The sequence below is a fragment of the Patiria miniata genome, unplaced genomic scaffold (genome assembly GCF_015706575.1).
Source record: "Patiria miniata isolate m_02_andy unplaced genomic scaffold, ASM1570657v1 HiC_scaffold_5, whole genome shotgun sequence".
Lineage (NCBI taxonomy): Eukaryota > Metazoa > Echinodermata > Asteroidea > Valvatida > Asterinidae > Patiria > Patiria miniata.
This window is the reverse complement of record NW_024037072.1, coordinates 5,198,604-5,217,986: the sequence shown is the minus strand read 5'-3', so window position 1 is coordinate 5,217,986 and position 19,383 is coordinate 5,198,604. Positions and strand designations below refer to the sequence as shown.

The 19,383-nt window shown below is 38.9% G+C and overlaps 1 protein-coding gene across 1 annotated transcript in view; it reads left to right on the top strand.

Annotated features, from left to right (window-relative positions):
- Positions 1 to 18,719, top strand: part of LOC119741645 (MYCBP-associated protein-like) — a 138,025-nt gene extending 119,306 nt beyond the window's left edge. Inside the window, exons 19-21 of the mRNA XM_038217479.1 lie at positions 2,721 to 2,806; positions 14,172 to 14,369; positions 17,311 to 18,719. Coding sequence (XP_038073407.1) covers positions 2,721 to 2,806; positions 14,172 to 14,369; positions 17,311 to 17,382 — 356 coding nt within the window. The 3' untranslated portion in view covers positions 17,383 to 18,719. The remainder of the gene's footprint in view (positions 1 to 2,720; positions 2,807 to 14,171; positions 14,370 to 17,310) is intronic.
- Positions 18,720 to 19,383: the final 664 nt, after the last annotated feature.

Genomic DNA, 19,383 nt, shown 5'->3' with positions numbered 1-19,383 from the left:
CTTGAGCCTAGTGGGAAGGTTCCAACTGGTTTCGCCGATGTAGACTTTGCCGCATTCACATGGAATGCGGTAGACTCCCGCCTTGGAAGAGGAGTCCTTCTTGTCCTTGTGAGTATGGAGGCTGCCTTGGAGCTTGTTGCCAGATGAGTGGTACACCTTCCCGCAACGGTTTCCTACACTGTTCTCCTGCACAGTGATTGGCCAACGTTGCTTCAATGACTGCGAGACAGAACGGACGATAGTTCTGCGAATGCGTATGTACAAATGTTCTCAAGTTACTGACGGACGGACTAAGACGACAAGTACTAAATAACTACTTGAAATTGATGAAGAACTACATGATGAATTAAGGTGAACTCAGCACTTCTAAAAAAACGTAAGTTCGACATTCATGACGTTAGAAAAAGGAAACATCCTTCGCACGTGCTCGTAACCAACAAAAAGTCTATGGTAGAGCTCATACTATGTACAGATACCAGCGACTCGCGAAAGTGTGACGAAATGTTGATAGGTCAAAGTTGGCATGGGGGTGGTCACCACAACAGCCTTGATTATTCTGTAACTTCCAAGTTTTGCTGTTATGTCAATGAGAATGAGCTGCTACGATCAAACAACTCGAGGCGGACTTGAGTGGCTATTTTTTTACTTACATGTTGTAAGACTTAACTTGACTTTGGAAAATGACTCAGGACTTGACTTGACTTTAATAAATTTGACTTGCTGACACGGTTGAAAAGAATGCAGATATACATGTACATAGCGAATTAGCAACCAGCATGCGATAGTTGGCATCCTGAGCTTACCATATGTCAGGGACATGACTAGCACCATGCACGTGTTATGGACAACGTATCATACTTGACCTAATACATGCAAGGTGAAGTTTGTGCTGTGCATAATCTGAGTACCATCCATTAATGGATATAGAGTGGTCATTCCTTAGAGACCATAGGCTACACCTATGTACACATTGAGTGGTTTGCCGTAAGCGTGCTAAATGCAACTAGGGTTTAAATGACTGCAAAACAGCTGCTACCCCCAGTCCACCATAAAGCAAAAAGAATTCACATCATGCATTGAACGAAAACGTTCGGATGGACATTTTGTCAGACATCCTTCAAACATTCAACATGATGGAACAAGTTTGAAAATATATCAAAATGCATTTTTAAGACTCTTTAGATACAATACTTACTTGATATACGATGCACATTTTGATAACCCCATCCCCATCTCTACTAAGGCTCCATCGTCGAACACATAAACTGGTTCCTGTACGTAGTATGTGACTATGTGCATCTAATATTTAAAACAAAAAGACTCGAGACTTGACTAGACTTGAAAAAAATTGATTTTGGACTTGACCTGACTTGTGAAACATTGACTCGAGACTTGACTTGGAAAAAGATTACCTAAGACTTGACTTGCTGAAATGTGACTTGGGTCTTGACTTAGAAAAAAATGACTTGGATACATCTCTGATAATTGGCCCTTGATTGAATGTGCTTTGCTGTTTTAAAAAAAACATGTCGTTGTCAAGGTTTATGGCTTACAAAAGCGGAAGACTTTCTCAAAAAGGAGGGCGAATAGCCTGTGAAGCGGTCAAATTGCGGCAAAGCTGCTTAGTCCTCAAAGCAGGGGAGGCAAAGCATGGGCCCAATTTCATAGCACTGCTTAATAGTAAGCAGAAAAGTTGTGCTTACTATAGCAGACAATCATGCTGCAGACAATCATGCTAACGGTTGCACGTGCATGGAGATTATATTGTTACGTCACTGATTTAAGCAAATTTTTCTTCTGGGGTTAAGCGTGCTTTCGCTGTGCTTACTGCTTAACGGTCCCTATGAAATAGATGGAGGCTCGGTAAGCACAAAGTCGGCTGTTAAGCAGCGCTATGAAATTGGGCCCTGGTCTTTGATATGTTGAGGAAACCCAGTTGGTCACTGTGTGTCTCTTGTGTGCCTATTAAAGTAGTTGCTCACCCAGAGGTGAGATGAAATCCCTGCGTTTATCTTTTTTACAATGCGATCTGTGTGTGACCCCTTTTTTCACATAGTGTAAAACTTACTCAGTTCTCCTTTCCTGACTGGCGCTAAGTGGCTTCATGTACTGAAAAAAGGTGATTCTGTGCTGTCTCGAACTGCCTCTTGTTTGCTAAAGATGACATATGGTACATATAGTTCATCCTGGTGTTACAAACAGCTGTTAAAATGTCTAGGTTCCTATGAAATCTGATGTTGTGTCCCACTGTACGGTAGATAGTGTATACCATTCCAATCAAGTGATCCTTCTCCTCTGAACGGGCTTTGAGCAACAAGCTGGACAAACTGAAAAAACAATGTAAGGTAAATCAAAGCCATTCTCAGTGCCCAGCTCACACAGCCCATCCTGATAATCGTCAAGGGCATCGCTCAGGAAGATGGGTGTTTGTCACAAAAACATTTTCCTGTCTTTACAGCAAAATGTTGTGTCTTCCAGCATATGCCTACAAATACCACCGCCTTTTGACATACAGTGTCTTCTCTTTTCTGATTTAATCAGCATCTCCACTTATGTAGTCCAGTGTAGTTATGTGCTTTCCTCTTTGTGACATTGATTATATTCATGTAATGCATTTACTTGTGAAAAAGTCAATTTGAAACATTGTTGCAGTTGAAAGCGCACAAAAAGAGTACTTTAATTTTAAAATTATTAATCTATCTGGATATATAACATTCCAGGTGAAATTAAGAAGAAAAAGAAAGAACACAAGGAAGAAGAGGTGAAGAAAGATGGTAAAAAGGACAACAAGAAAGGCAAGAAAGAGGTAAGACTAAAGCAGTGTTCCCATTGGACTTGTTTTGGTTTAACCTACCGCGACTTTCCTGTTGAATGAGAATATCAAGTCCAATGGGGACAGATGGTAAAGTAATGTTCCTGTCAAATTACCGTAACCGTGATGTGAAACTACCTGGCTGAAAGTGGTCATGGAAGAGTTCTGCGCAGCCACGGTAAATATCTGGGAGCTGAAAAGTCCAATGGGAACAGCCCTGTACTGTAAAAGTTCTGCAACCATACTGTAAAACACTAACCAAACAATAGTGCTTCCTGTAGTACTTCAATCCACAGCGAACACCAACAACAGCACTTGTGAGAAAATGAAAACGGTTCCTTGTCTCATTAATGTGTATGGTGTAACAGACGACTGTATACAGTGCATGTACCTTTTAGTTTGTTTTATAAGTCCTTATTAAGGTGTTTTTATCGTTCTAAAATGACTCCTACGACCTTAGGGCAATTCCACGGTTACTAACGGCACCTTTTTGATGTACTTTTGAGTTTCTTTGGGCGGTAATTATAGTCCCTGGGATAGGGCCATTTAATCTCAAAATGTTATGATTAATCTTATAGTCAGGCAGCTTAGTGAATGGATGTGGACATTCCGGACAAAAGCGCCAAATTTTCCATACATGCTCCTTAATGCCTTAGCTTTCAATTTTTGATAGGAACCAACTTATCCAATGACATTATGGCAGCCATCTTGGATTTTAAAGATGGCGGCCATTAAAAATCTATATCTACCAATATCTCATCTTCTAAGCCACTGAGGATTAAAGTTTTGGTGTCTAAACATACATTTTCAGGGTCAAGGAATGCAACTGTACCATTTGGGATAGTGTTAAATGGTTAGTTTATCCAAATACAGTGTTGTGGCCATCTTGTATTTGAAACATGGCCACCATTTAAAACCTAAATCTCCGAATACGTGTATTGCATCTTTAAGCCACTAAGGATCTAAATCTTGGTGTCTACCCATATATTTTCAGGGTCATGGAGCGCAACTAAACAATTTGGATTAGTACTACATATATTTCAGATCGTGTCAAATGGTCAGTTTGTCCAGATACTTAAAACGGCGGCAATATGGTTTGCTGTCAAAGGACCAACACTGGCCCGATTCAGGCTATGTACCCTTTTGCCATTATGGTTTGACTTGAAAGGGCCGGCACCGGTCACATTCAGGTTGTGTACCGTCTTGCCATTATGGTTTCCCATAAAGGGACCAACATCGGCCCGATTCAGGACTTTTACCGTCTTGGTTTATCGTAAGAGGACCTGCAATGGCTGGTTCAGGCTGAGCGCCGTCTTGCTGTTATTGTTTGCCTTAAAAAGACCAGCACTGGTCCGATGCAGGCTCTGAACGGTGTTACCATTACCGTTTGCCATTTATTAGGGCGCGTTTTGGCGCAATCGAGCCAGCATTAGCCCGCTTCTGGTCTTGTACCGTTTAAACTGTATGGTACTGCCATAACAAACCCATAATTAGATGGTATCGGCCCAATACCGTCCTGTTTACTGGGTCTATGCCATCTTTGAACCTAGGCAGGTAGAAATCTCTGGCACTACAGGATGTGATACAACTCTGCCTCTCCACAACTACATGCAGCTGAACCACTTTTGCAGCTCCATTTGATTAAGGCGGGTCTGTGATCGGCTAGTCCTGGTTCTCAAGCGGCTGATAGTTTTCCATTGAACCCATGTCGATGTAGTACCTGTGGGGAGGTTTTCCGCCGTTGTTATAGTCTAACCATGACAATCGGTGGGCGTTTGCTCCCAGTCGTTGCTTCCAGTGTTGGAGTCTTGCCACTTCCCGGGCAGGCGCGGTTCTAGAACCAATATTTGGGGGGGGGCTAGCACGGTGGATCCAGAATTTTTTCAGGGAGGCGTGCTGAAATGTTGACCAGTTATTTTTTCCAGACACTTACGCCTCCGAAAGTCAATAGGTGGGGGGGGGGGGGGGGCCTATTTAGAGTTTGCTTATTAGCCCCCCCGTAGAACCGCACCTGTTCCCGGGATGTTGTGAAGCAGTGGACATGGCTGAGGAAGCTTTTCTTGACTTCAGCCTTTTGTGCCGAAGCTTGCCGTCCCTGGAGGAGGCGACACTCGTCATTTATCAGTATTTGGACATCTGAGCTCAGCTGGCAACTTCTCTTCAGAAATCCGAAGAGGAAATGCCAGTAAGGAGGTGCAAATTACTTGTGTTGGTGGGCTTCAAGCATCCAGTGATCAAACTGCATGTTGTTTAAAGCTGGATCAGGTTTCATGGTATGGGCTGATCTTTCCCAGAGGGGGCACGCATACTCTGCTGAAGAATGGCGCGGAGCCAAAACGGTTCATCTTAGGGTGTGTGGTTTGGCTCCCCTTTCGGAGGCTGTTCAATTTCTTCATGATGTTGTTACGGTGAACTAAGTTTGGATGACTTGTATGACAGGATACGGTGGAGGGTCACCCTAAGGTAGACAGGAAGGCTACAAGGGGCCAATGGTGTTCCGGACCATTTGATGTTAAGGGGTCGGTTGGCTTCGCGGTTAACGTTCCTGAGATGGAACGAGCAGACTTGGGTCTTAGCGAGATTGGTACAAGAGGTGATTGCGCTCATAGAGACGGCTAAGTGCTGAGGTAAGTTTTGCTTCTATGGCTTCAAACGGAATCTTTTGAGATGTAACACAAAGATTGTCTGCGCAGATGAAACGCTCAGTGTCCTGGTCTCAATGAAATTGTGATATTTTTGTGTAGACGTACAGCAACGGATCTAGCCCAGTGCCTTGAGGCAGGCCGATTTTTTGCCGTCGACAGCGTTTTTTTTGTGTGTTCTGAACAACAAACAAGCATCTGTCTTTGAGAAGGGCTCCGATATGGTCCGTAAATGCGAGGTATTGGGACAACTCCAAGATCTTTTTCAGGAGGCGGCAGTGGTAATTACAGTCTTATTGTGACCGAAAGATCCACCAAAATAGCTCCACTTATTTGTCGTTTTGAAACCCATCCTCAGCGTGTTGTGCCAGATTAAGAGTTGGCTTGTTGTTGACTTGCAATGTCGCAATCCAGGTTGCTGAGGGATAAGGGATGTTTCAGCAATGGGGACAAGCCTGTTTAGGATCAGGCACTCGAACATGAACAAAAACAGTAATGGGTTCCTGTCTGGACCATGTTACCTGTGGCCTCCAAAGCCTGCAGTGGACTAGTTAATGTGGCTTCAAGAATCAAAGTGTATGCGGTGCAAGACGTGCATGCAACACCTTGAGAATTAGGGCGAGCACTTTTAAACTGTAAACTTTTGTGAGTGATGACATTTATTCTCACATAATGTTGTTTTACTTATACTTCATACAGTATTTTCGGTGACTGCAGTATATATCAACGGTATTCTGTTAGAGATGTTATCTTCAGTTTGACTATTTTGTGTGTATAACTAAAATCATCTTTGTCTCTTCTGAATAAAAGAAATTTCTGACCCTGAAAATGTATGTTTTGACACCTAGACTGTGATTTGATATGGGGTAGTAGCTGAGATATCAGTAAATGCAATTATTATCTGGCGGCCATCTTCAAAATCAAAGATGGGCACAATAGTGTACAAACTGACCATTTGACACTGTCATAAGTGGTATAGTTGCATTCCTTGACCCTGAAAATGTATGATTAGACGCCAAAATTGTAATCCTAAGTGGCTTAGAAGAATGATATTGGTAGACATAGGTTTTCAATGGCGGCCATCTTTAAAATCCAAGATGGCCACCGCAATGTATCTGGACAAATTAACCATTTAGCACTAACCCAAATGGTTCAGTTGCGTTCTTTGACCCTGAAAATATATGTTTAGACACTAAGATTTCAATGTTAAGTGGCTTAAAGATGCAATACATGTAGTTTTCAATGCCGGCGGCCATCTTCAGAAATGAGATGGCAACAATACTGTATCTGGACAAACAAACCATTTAATACTATCCCAAATGGTACAGTTGCATTCCTTGACCCTGAAAATGTATGTTTAGACACCAAAACTTTTCTCCTAAGTGGCTTAGAAGATGAGATATGGGTTGAAATAGGTTTTCAATGGCAGCCATCTTTAAAATCCAAGATGGCCGCCATAATGTCATTGGATAAGTTGGTTCCTATCAAAAATTGGCAGCATGACTCAGCCCTTTTAAAATGATGACTCCGACGGCCGTCAAGGGCCAGATCTGTGATGCTCCAATATCCACATTTGTTGATATGATATTGGTCTATCTCTGTACCAAATTTGGCACTGTTATCATAAAATGCACAATAGGTTTGCTATATGCCACCCACTATACAGCCGTTTTGAGTGATTTAGGGGTAGGGGAAGCAAAAATGGCCATGGCCAGCCCAATTTTCGAGACAGAAAGCTTATCTACTACTTAAATTAAAGCTTGTGGTCTCGGGAAGTTTTTAAATTATAAAGAAAGTATGTATCTTTGGAATAAGTGTGAGTTTCAAACTCATTTCTGTCCCCAAACAGGGCAAAGTCACAGGATTTGGGGGGTGTCCGCAAAGCAATATATGCCCTGGGAACACGAATACGGATAAACTTGGGACCAACCATATTTTTTCTTGTTTACCCATCCTATCAGGATGGTAAAAAGTGCAAACAGGTCACGACGGGGCCATTTTTGTGAGTGCAGAGGCCCAAAATATGATTTTAGCCCTTTCTCAAAAATAAGCTCCCAAAATATCAGTTTTTTTAAGCTGGAAGGCAAAAATACCGGCTGTGCAACTTAAGAGCACCATTTTCGGATGTCCCAAGGTACCCTACAACAGAAAATAATATTAAGATTAATCATACAATTTTGCGATTAAATGGCCCTATCCCAGGGACTATTACCTTACTGAAAAGGTTTAATAACTGTTTATCCCCATGGTAGATAAGAGTACACCTAGACCTACCTAAGCACCAAATATGACATCCAGAAAAATGTATTAGGTATGATAAACAAGACACACAAAATTGATTACTCACGTTACATTTTCGGCCAAGCATAAATAAAAAGCCAACATGCTATGACCAAAAAGTGTCCTGATATAGGCAACCTGTGGGAACTTCTTTTAATTGGATAAAAGACCATGCCATGAGGCACACATAATAAAAGTAAAACTAATCTTCCAGAATCTGTCATTTTTTTGCAATCCACAAAAAACATGGTTACTCACGTTACTATTACTTACGTTACATTTTGTCCACCCATCTCAGAATTGTATGGCATTATGGTTTTTTTTTACTAAATTGTCATAGTTAATATGTTTCTACACAGTATGCATCAGAACTACTAAAAACCCTGACTTAAATTTGCTTTTTGGATCTCCAATGGCAAGTACTCCGAGATAAGTTTTCATCTGACATTATTCTGATACTATTAAAGTGCCTACTGATCCCCTAGCAGCAATTTGTTGTTTCCTCTTAAGTCCAGCTGTAATTTAGGTTTTTTTTAACTAATTATGCTTGGCCATCAGAACATATTATACATACAAACCTGTCATGTTCTGAGAGTTATGTATGCCACTATAGGCCTTTTCACACTACGAAAAATCTCCATGTTGTACACGGGTCCGACACGTGTAAAATAGACTAACTTTTTCACACTACAACATTTGAACACGGCACTGACCCGTGTAGAGCGCTCGACCCGTGTCGAAACTAACCCTACTTAGGAGGTGGGTTGAGAATTCTCGATCCATGTCAAGAAGTCCGACACGTGTTGAAAGGCGTAGTGTGAACACTTCTGAGTTACGTTCGACCCGTGTACAGCCGCATATCGACTCATCCGACGCGGACCGGCCGGAGTACGAGAGTGCGTGCATGCGGCATCACGCTGTAGTTGTTACTTTTTAGCATGCAACGAACATACTAATAACCTTTGACCTGCTGCCCTGTCATGCCACCACCGGTGTGATATGAAAATCGGACTCATGTGAAAATCTGACTCCTTTTCCCTTTTATTGGTTAAACCCTTTCACATGACCGGTCCCTCTCCTAATTATCTATGCATGAGCATGCGCAATACCTTATTGAATCCGTATTTCATAACACCTGATATTCACGCTACGCCTGCCGACCGCGCTTGGTTTTTGTGCGTTCTTCGCAAATACTTTCGATGGTGCTTGAATTTCAAGTCACAGAATATTTTATCCTCCAACATAAAATGGGCCCGAAATCAGAAAAAAAGACTGACATGAAGTCTGGGTCCTTGGTTGGGCTGACCATCCATGGAGCTACAAAACACATGTAGGGCGGACGGCCCTAGTGTAGTGTGTAGTGTGAAACGATCGCACAATACACGGGTCGAAAACATTACACGTGTGGCAAAAACGCTGGGTTTGCGATGAGAAGTGTGAAAACGTAGCGAAATTGAACCGTGTTGAAATTTTTAGAAGTCGACCGTGTAGATTTCGACACGGATCGGACGTTCATAGTGTGAAAAGGATTATTATGGTAGAACAGAATATAGGGCCCATGGAAAGGCCACAATATCAGAGACCATGATGTGGAGAGTTTGGTTCTAGGGTATACCAGTGCCATTGTACCGGATGGCTTAGCATGGAGTTTCTGCATGTAATTCAAATTTTAGTTTTGATCCAAATAAACATTTTAATTTCAATGTATAGGGACGTACATGTGTTTTCCTTATTAAACTCAACAACATAAAAACTTGACCTGGATTCAAATATAAAAAGTTCTGTCTCAAAGACCATTTTGCACCATAAACTGCACAAAATACATGTATGCTTAAAAGTATCTTTATCGCTTGAGGTGCTTTGGGTTCAGGTAAACAGTTGTCAATAAAATCAACATTATCAAGCAAAAGTCAATTTGGGTATAGTTTGGGTGACTTGGGATAAAAACCTTGGTCGCTCACAGTACATTTTTGGTTACGCAAGTTACAAAAGTTACTCACGTTACCAAATTTAGTTGCCTTTTATCTAAAATGTGCGTATTAGTATCAACAAAACACTTACATTTATATCAATGTTCATGTGAAGTAGGAAAATCCTAAAAACCAACATTTAATTCATCAGAAATGTTGGTGAGAAAAAACTTTAATATCTTTTCTGTCTCACATTACATTTACCAAAAAAAGGTATGAAACCCTACTTTTTGATATTTAAAAATGGATGACGGCTGAAAATGACATTAGGACTACCATACATGTATGCTAGAAATAAGGTTATGATTTAAATATCTTTAATTGCATTTATAGCAATCGAGGTTGAAACTTTACCAAATTTTGAGAGTTCTTCGTAGTAAAAATTTATTTTTCACTTTACGACACTATTTCTCAAACAAAATTTGATAAAAGAGGGTTTTCTTTGTTAATTTCATATACAGGGTGAGTCAAAAAAAGCGGAACCCAAACACCAAAAAAATGTATTTCATATTTAAAAAAATATGAAGCACCAAAAATAATAATGAATGGAAAGCCAATTTCAAAAGCTACTTTTAGATGAAATAATTACTGAAATTGCTCAATCCGTTCAAAGAATACGACCATTTAAACGCAATGACCCTAAAACCTGTCTCGTCCAAAAAAATCAATTTATTGTGTGTTTTGACTGTTTGGAACAACAAAGAAAATGACACAGAATACTTGTTTCAACAACTGTCACCAACTGTAGCACACAATTTTTTGATTAACAACAACTAGGCAAACAATATGATTTATACAATCTACTTTTTTAAAAGACGGGCCTTTAAAAGGACTTCGTTGCATATTGTTAACGTTTAAACTAAGATTTCATCGCTGGTGATGTTTGAAGACAATTGTGTCGACGATTGTTGAAATCGCATTTTTGGGACGAGACAGGTTTTAGGGTCATTGTGTTTGAATGGTGATATTTTTTTAACGGATTGACCAATTTCAGTAATATGAAATATAATTTTTTGGGTTTGGGTTCCGCTTTTTTTGACTCACCCTGTACTTGAATGTATACTCTGTAATAAAAATGTGAAACTGGGTTCAAAAAGAAAACTTTTTTTTCCTAGCCATGTCCATCAAACCGTGGAATTGCCCTTAGTTAATCTTCTTTTAATTCTGCTGACCCTAATTTTGCAATTTTAAACAGAATCTTTCCATAGAAACTGCAAATTTCTTTCAAACTTTTCAGTTGAACAACCTGATGTTATGCAAATCAACACGCATCGTGAATTCACAGTGTGTCGCGATGAGTGCCATCTTTATTTTCATGTTGTGGTCTTTATTGTCGTTCTACCAACAATTTCCCTCCTTAAAAAAAAAAGAATCAAAACCTTGCCCTTGATACACTCTTCTTGGTTTTAAATATTGCTAACTTTTAGTTGATGAGTCCAGGAACCTAAAAATGGACTTTCATTCTCTCTCTTGTTTCTGGAACCTGTAAACGCTTTTAAATTAGCGCAATACGTAAGGGAGCAGACTAATGACCAGCCTGGCAGCTCATGCACGATGTCGATGTCGCTGTATGGTCTGACGTTATGGTTTTCCCGGATTTTTGTCTTGACGACTCCAAATTTCCCGAAAAATGGTGTCGGTCAAGATCGTAAGTGAGTGCAGACTTCTCAACTTCTCAAGCCAATTGTGGCCTTACTGAGGTCACCTCAATCTCCACTCTGAAAGATATTTTTGAGAGTTTTAAGGTGATCAAAGCTTCATCTGCAACATAAGCCGACATTTGAAGAGAAAAAAAGTAGGGTAAAAAAAAAAACGCGTCGCCGCACCACTTTTGGGGCAAGCTCCAGACTAGAAACCAGAGACTTTTTTGGGGGGCCTTGGGTCAAAGGTTCCGTCGGTGTTAAAAAAAGTCCAAGTGGGATCACATGGCACACAATGCGAAGGAATGTCGCGGCAAGATTCCCTGTGATAGCGGAAAATAAGTCCAATGGGATCACAGCTTATAATTAGGTCCAATGCCCAGAGCATTTCCTCATAAAATATTTCATCCACAGCAACTCTTTGTCTAAGCTGTATAGTTTATGCATGTTTCAGTAAATTAACATTATTGTTCATGATACTATGAGTAGTATAGGGATGATTAGGGCAGGCATTACAGGGGCTGTTTACATGGTTCAGATTCTTCCAAAAGCACCAAATTTGGCCCAGATGTCATCCACAACATCCTATTTTGATTTTTGACGGGCACCAAGATGGACGGCCACGGGGCCGCCATATTGGCAAAATCCAATATGGCCACCAACCGTGTGAGAGGTCAATCGGAGTTAAAAAAATTAAACGAGCAAGAATCATAAATAGGCTAATACCACTTTTAACAGTGGACCAGCCAGAGTGGAATATTATGCTTTGGTCGGCATTTTTGAGTAATAGCAGGCAACCATGACAGATCAATCAGTCAATGGATAGAGAATAAAATGTAGGATGAGGTTTAATTTTTAAAAAAAGTCCATCTTTTTAACGATTTTTCGATTGACACATTTTAGCTTAAAATTTACAATCTTCCAAACACATGTAACATTTGTGTTCATTTTTTTTTATGAAAAAGTATTTCTGATAATTAAAGTCACAGATATTTAGCTGTTTCGGTGCACACACCGAAACAGCTCTTGTTTTTGTTATTTTTTCTCTGTCTGTCTTTTTTTTTTTTTTTTTTTTTTTTTTTTTTTTCCCATAGGATAACACGTGTTTTCGTTCTACACAGGACTTTGGGCCTTTTTTTTTACATCCGATCAACTTTAAACCTGGCACACACTTAGACCACCATCTGAATATTAAGGGCCGAATCATGGCGCCATCGTGACGTCATCACGTGTCACGTATGTCATCCGAAAAGTGCATATTTTAAGGCCCTATATCTACAGAACCAGAAGTCCAATCAGCTTCAAACTTGGTATGCAGGTATTCCGGGACATGTTATAGACAAAAAAGCAGTGACGTCACAATGACGACATCGTGTGATTTTATATAAATTAGTCATTTTTTGACCTTTTACTCATATCTCATCAACGGAATGTGGTAAATTCGAAATTCTTTTTGTAAAAGGTTGGTTAGGTCATAGATAGATGCACCAAATTTCGTAAAATGTGTGACATCGTCATGACGTCATCAAAAACCTGAATTTGTATTCACATATAAGGGTATGTCCGATGGTTATGAAACTTGGTGGGTAGGTAGGCATTGATACAAGCATTCAAAATCTGAAGTGACGTCATCATGACGTCATCATCTGATTTTTTATTCATTTTAAAAATTTTAACATTTTCTTCTAATTAGCAAAAATTACATAAAATAGCTCGATCGACTTCAAACCTGGCACACACTTAGACCCCACCATCTAAAGATTCAGGCCGAATAATAACGTCATCATGACGTCATCACATGTCAAGTGACATCATCCTAAAATTGCATAGTTTAAGTCCCTATATCTACAGAACCAGAGGTCCGATCGGGTTCAAACTCGGTGACGTCACGATGACTTCATGATGATGTCATCATGTTATTTTATTTGAATTATTAAAGTTTTGGACCTTTTCCTCATATCTCATCAATGGAAGGTGTTGAATTCGAAATTCTGTTTGCAAAAGGCTTGTTAGGTCGTAGATAGATACAGAAGATTTCAAAAAATGTGTAATGTCACCATGATATCATGAAAAATGTTGGGTTTTTTTTACATCGGATCGATACTTAGACCACCATGTATAAAATGCTCATGTACATGTTCATTCGACTTGGCTGAAACTCCTTTACGGCAGTTATTGCTAAAGTGGTCGAAACAGCTCAGTGTTTGTCCACAAACACATTTCTAGTTATGCATGACACTGAACATTTTTAAACATGATTCTGCATGGACAAACAAAGTATAAACTCAAACTTCTGGAAAGGCAGAAAAGCCAGTTGCATTGTCCGTAGACAATCAACACGTCTACTTTAATCCTCCTGTTACTCTGGATACACTCAAGCTGGGCTGGTCGAGGGATGATATTTGCTTGAGCCCAATGTTATCAAAATTCCCAAGCCACACACTCTGTTGTAGAGGTAATTTGATGTATATGTACATGTTCAATCCAGTTCCATGAACAAAATGCAAGTTGCTCATTTCCAGCTCGAAAGCTAGTTTGCAATTTGGAGGAGGAGCTGTGAAAATATTCTGAGTCATCCTGATGCTGACACTGATTTGGAGCAGACGGAGGATTAATATGATTCCAAGCTTGGCATGATTGCTGAATAACTCTTTGAATCCACGAAGGATAACCCCTGACTGTAGAAATGTTTCTAAAGCTGTTTAGGGGTGGACTAACTATATTGATCACAATCTTTTGTGAATAACCGCTGTTTACTGAAATTCTTCTTTTGTGTGCTTTGAACTTTCAATGCATTGATAATGATTTTGCTGTATATTCCCATTAGGAAAAAGAAAGAGACAGGCCAAAAAGCAAAGGTGGCAAAACCAAGAGTCGTTCTGCAACAAGTCCACCTGCCACCCGTGAACCAAAAAGAGGAGCAGAGAAGAAACAAATACATGCACCTGTACGAAGTCTAACACCACCATCAGAATCAGGGGATCCACATCTTGATGCTAAGTACAGAAACAAAATGTATATCCAGGTAAAAATTTCCCTTGAATTAGCAGAATAATTCTTAAAATGATCTGTAAAATTCAACCATTGTCAAAATAGGGATGAAGTTATGGCACAAATTACTAAAATGTTTACTAAAGACAAAGTGAAAACTAGAGAATGTTTTTGATTGACAGTACAAAATGATGTAATGATTTTTCCAAAATTTCTTAATGACATGTATTACAATTGAAATTATAATCTTTATTCATAAATACCTCAGACAGTTTAGCCATTCCTATTGGTCGAGAGCCCGTCACGTGGCCGGTATTAAACGGATGATAAAGACATGGCTAGCTGGTCTTAAACACTTTTCCAGTGTCACAATAAAATGTGGACTCCTAAAAATCCAGTGCCTCTTATCGTTTAATTGGTTGAACGTTCACAATCCTCACGTAGGCATGCGCAACACTACCAGGGAGTTAGAATTTTATAGTTCTAAATTCAAAACGCAACGCGCCAGGTGCGTTCTGCGCGACATCGCATAGAACATGATACGCGCGCGTCAATCTCCATAAAAGGGTTGTTTTCATCTTACTCGCCAGCTGAACACTCCATTATTTTGCAGGAGGGATGATTCAAAAAGCATAAAGTGAATTTGTTGAACAAAATCGGGATGTTTTGCCGAATTATATGATTTTTTTTTACCGAAAAGGTATTTATGAATGGGAATAAATATGTACTCCGTCGGTATTTATCACTCTGTTTAATACCACTTAGAGTCTGGGTGCTGATAATTACCCTCGCCTCCGGCTCGGGTAATTATCAGCACCCAGACTCTAAGTGGTATTAAACAGAGTGATAAAAACCTCCGGAGCACACATTTATTCCCTTAATAATTGCACTTCCGGTACAACTGGAAGTAAGGGTCACATGACCTTGACATTCCAGGAAGTGCATTTTCAGTCCAATATGAGTGTGCAAAGAACTAGAATCATAACTTATTGCATTGATTGTTGAAATCTAGTGTCCAAAAAATTGCCTCATTAAATATTCACGAAGTCTTAATATTAGAATAATAAACTGTACAGTAATAATAATGCATTATAATAATCTTTGAATGTTGCTTCATACTATTACCAGGTATCGCCCCATCATATTTATAATGCATTAGATATGGCAACTAGAGCTTCAAATTGCAATTCCAGTGATACCAGAAGTTAGGGTCACAGGACCTTATATTTTACATATATTTTCATCTATAACACTTCCCTGTCTATACCGGATTTGAGATCAATCAATCGGCCCATTAGTTCTGTAGTTATAGACTGTAAAAAATGAACATTCCAATTGATGTCACGTGACCCCTAATGACATCACGATGACAAAACTGTTCGGCATACATCTTCAGATGATGGTTAATGACTGTGCGCAGTTTAAAGGTGATCGTATTTTTAAAAGTTCCCAAAGTGGCCTGTAGAATAAAAACGTGTACAAAACCTATGGAAAAACTGGAAAAAGAAACTAGAAATGTTTGGAATGTTTGGTAACCACTGCCACGTAGAAGTTTCATCCAAATCGAATCTAGGCTTACATTTACACTGATGTGCATTAGAAGAAATAAAGGAAATGTTAAAAAAAAATTAAAATTCATAAAAAATCAACTACCAACCCACCAAGTCCATAACGATCAGACATACCTATATGTGTTTCAAAAAATCGCGTTTTTGATGACATCATGATGACATCACATTTTTCAAAATTTTCTTTATCTATCTATGACCTAACAAACCTATTAGAAAAAGAACTTTGAATTGAGCAAGTTCCATTGATGAGATTTGACTTAAAGGTCCAAAAATTGAATAATTCATGTAAAATCACATGATGACGTCATCATGACGTCACTGCAATTTTTGTCTATAACACATCTCGCAATACCTGCATACCGAGTTTGAACCCGATCGGACTTCCGGTTCTGTAGATATACTGGTAGGGCCTTAAAATATGCACATTTTAGATGACGTCACGTGAAACGTGATGACATTATTATGATGTCATGATTCATCCTGAATCTTCAGATGATGGTCAAATGTTTGCCAGGTTTAAAGTCGATCGGATCTTTTTTTTTTATGTAATTTTGGTAATTAATTGGAAGAATATATTAAAAAATGTTGAAATAATAAAGAATCAGATGATGACGTCATGATGGGGTCACTTCAGATTTTGAATGCTTATATCAATATGATAATAATTATATCATAACGATCAGACACACCCTTGTACGTGAATAAAAAAATTCACGTTTTCGATGACATCATTTTGATTTGGCCTGAATCGTCAAATGGTGGTCTAAATGTGTGCCAGGTTTGAAGTCAGTCGGATGTGAAAAAAGTCCCAAAGTGCTGTGTAGAACGAAAACACATGTTATCCTATGGGAAAAAAAGTGGGGAAAAACTAGAATGAAGACAAAACCAAAGGGTGATAGCCAACAACACTGGTCGGGTTGGAAAGCTCATGTCAGCATTAATGTACAAGATGTCCCGAAAAAAAGGTAACCCAAATACAAAGGGACATCAAAGGTGTGTTTGTTTCACTTTGGCAAAGGTCACAATAAATGAATTATTTTTAAAAAAATAAGATTTTGTTTTCAAATGTGTAACAAATTTCCAGTTTGAGAACTTTTCAATATTTGAATTTCAGTGAATTTTCCTTGAATTTCAAAGGTTTTAGCAACACTTTGTCTTTGCTGTTAATAAAGTGACATTTTTTTACACTCTTCTTGAATTGGTTATCAAAGAAGCTTATATGCTGAGGTTGATAAGATCAGATGAATGTTAAAGGACTTGATTTATGTTATGGTTGTCAAGAGTTTCTTCTCTCGTCCAAAATACATTTCAAAATACCTGCCATATACTTTAGTATACTTTATTAATTTTGCTTTTTGTTAACATTTTACCAAATTTCTTATTGCATTGTGATTTTAATGGCAGGTGTATGGCTTGTTGTCATCAACTATCGACAAAATGACAGAGCTTTTTCATGATATCCAGCCAAGAGAGTGACATCAGATGGTACAACAGACCTACCAGCACTTAGTTGTTACAGTGAACAAGGATTTACCGCTGTTACAAAGAAATGACAGTGCAAATCACCAATAAACTGGTGATTTGCGATGTCATCTCTTTGTTATGATGAGTAGGTGTTTTGGTTTAAGTTAGGGTAACATTAATAACAATTTGAAATTAAGCATTCTATTTTAAACTTAATTCTTTTTCTAATTCACAAGATTACTCCTTGATGTTGAGGTACTTTCCCACATTATCCTAAATGCTTTGACTTCCTTGAGTTTGCTGGAGTTCCAGTTTGTTCAACTGTAAACCACTTGCTCTACATTTTGTCACAGAGCTAACATACGGTACCGGCAAATCAACCATTTTGGCGAATTTTGAGATTTTGTTATTTTTGAGGTGTTTAAAGGTTGCTCCTTTATTAAAGTATTTGTGCCAAAATTCTGAATTCTTGTCTGTATTTGGAGATTCGGAGCCCCGCCTGTGGCGAATCAGTCACATTTTGACATAGTGACGAATACGGAATTTTGCTGGTAACCAGCTAATGCAAGGTGTACGTTCAAAGTACCAACGAATGTTGTTTGTCGGATTGCGGCACGGCGCACATGTGTGCGCAATCCGACAAACTGACGAATAGCATACAAACTGTGAAAAACAACTGGCTATTAGAGATTTTGTAATTTGACAAACGGACGAATACGTTTACAATCAAATAAAAACAAATCACACAACTTCTCTGATTAAATAAGTTACCTGATGGATACTACGTTTCCTATTTTATTTCGAGTGTACACAAAAAACAGTAATTATCAAAACGTTAAGGATAAAATACGACGCCCAGAAAAATGTCCAACTTCAAACGCAAATTACTCGAAACAGGGTTTTCGCTTATTTGTCGGTATGTCAGCTCTACGACGAATTATTTGTGATGTAACAAATTCACATTAGCACCCACTTTTGTGCTGATTGTGAACAGACGTGAAGTAGAAATGTTTTGCCGAATTTGTTTTGAAAGGTACCATGTTACTACTCAGCAGAGTTTTCAACAACAAAAAAATCTTAAATTTCCGCACAATTTGTTTGATGGTTACAAATTGTTAAAATTTGTATAAATGTTATTGTGAAGGGAGCTTTGAAATTTAATAAATATTGATTTTGAGTTGTACTCGTCACAGAAAATGGTACACTTTATGGATCACCTAAACTCTTATTGCAGAATATTGCAAGGTGGGCAATACTCTCGTACTCTCTGTTGCTCTCTCTATATATACATAAAATGATAAAAGAATGTAAAAAAAACAAAATTAAAACAGTGCTCACCGGATAGCGATTGCCAAGCTTTCAGTGTGATGCATCTTTATCAGGACATTTTGGCTTGTGATGTACTGCTGGTAGAACAAATGGACAAAAATGTATCTGTAACAGAAGCTGTGTATCCCCATTGCTGGAAGAACCCGCTCATCGCTGGAGCTCTTTCTCAAACTCAACTTCCTCAATACAAATTTGGCAGAGGCGAAGGAAATGACTATTGGGGTTTGGGGATACCATCTTTGCACGTTTTGGGATATTACTGTACCTGATACATATTACTGATTGAGAGCCAAATTCTCACTGGTTCATTCACCATCACATCCCAGATGCTATTTTTGCTGTTTACCATGTGTGTGCGCGAGTGTTCACACGCAGGCATAGTAGACTACTGGTACCATAGATATAGAATAAATTATTCCATATCTATGAACTGTACGTGCGACAGCCTACTATGCAAATCGCTTCACAATTAATCGTGGAACTGTCGCACGGGTATAGTACACACAGGAATAGTATGCATCTTGTTTTCCTTGATTCTCAATGACTGTGAATAAGTAATATTACCTTAGAATAATGATCTAGCAACTTTTGCTGTACTGAGAACCTTCATTGTCAAATGAACCATGAGTCTTGGAATAAACATGTCAGCTCTATGGTTGTGAAGGCAAAGCGTCTGCCGTTGAT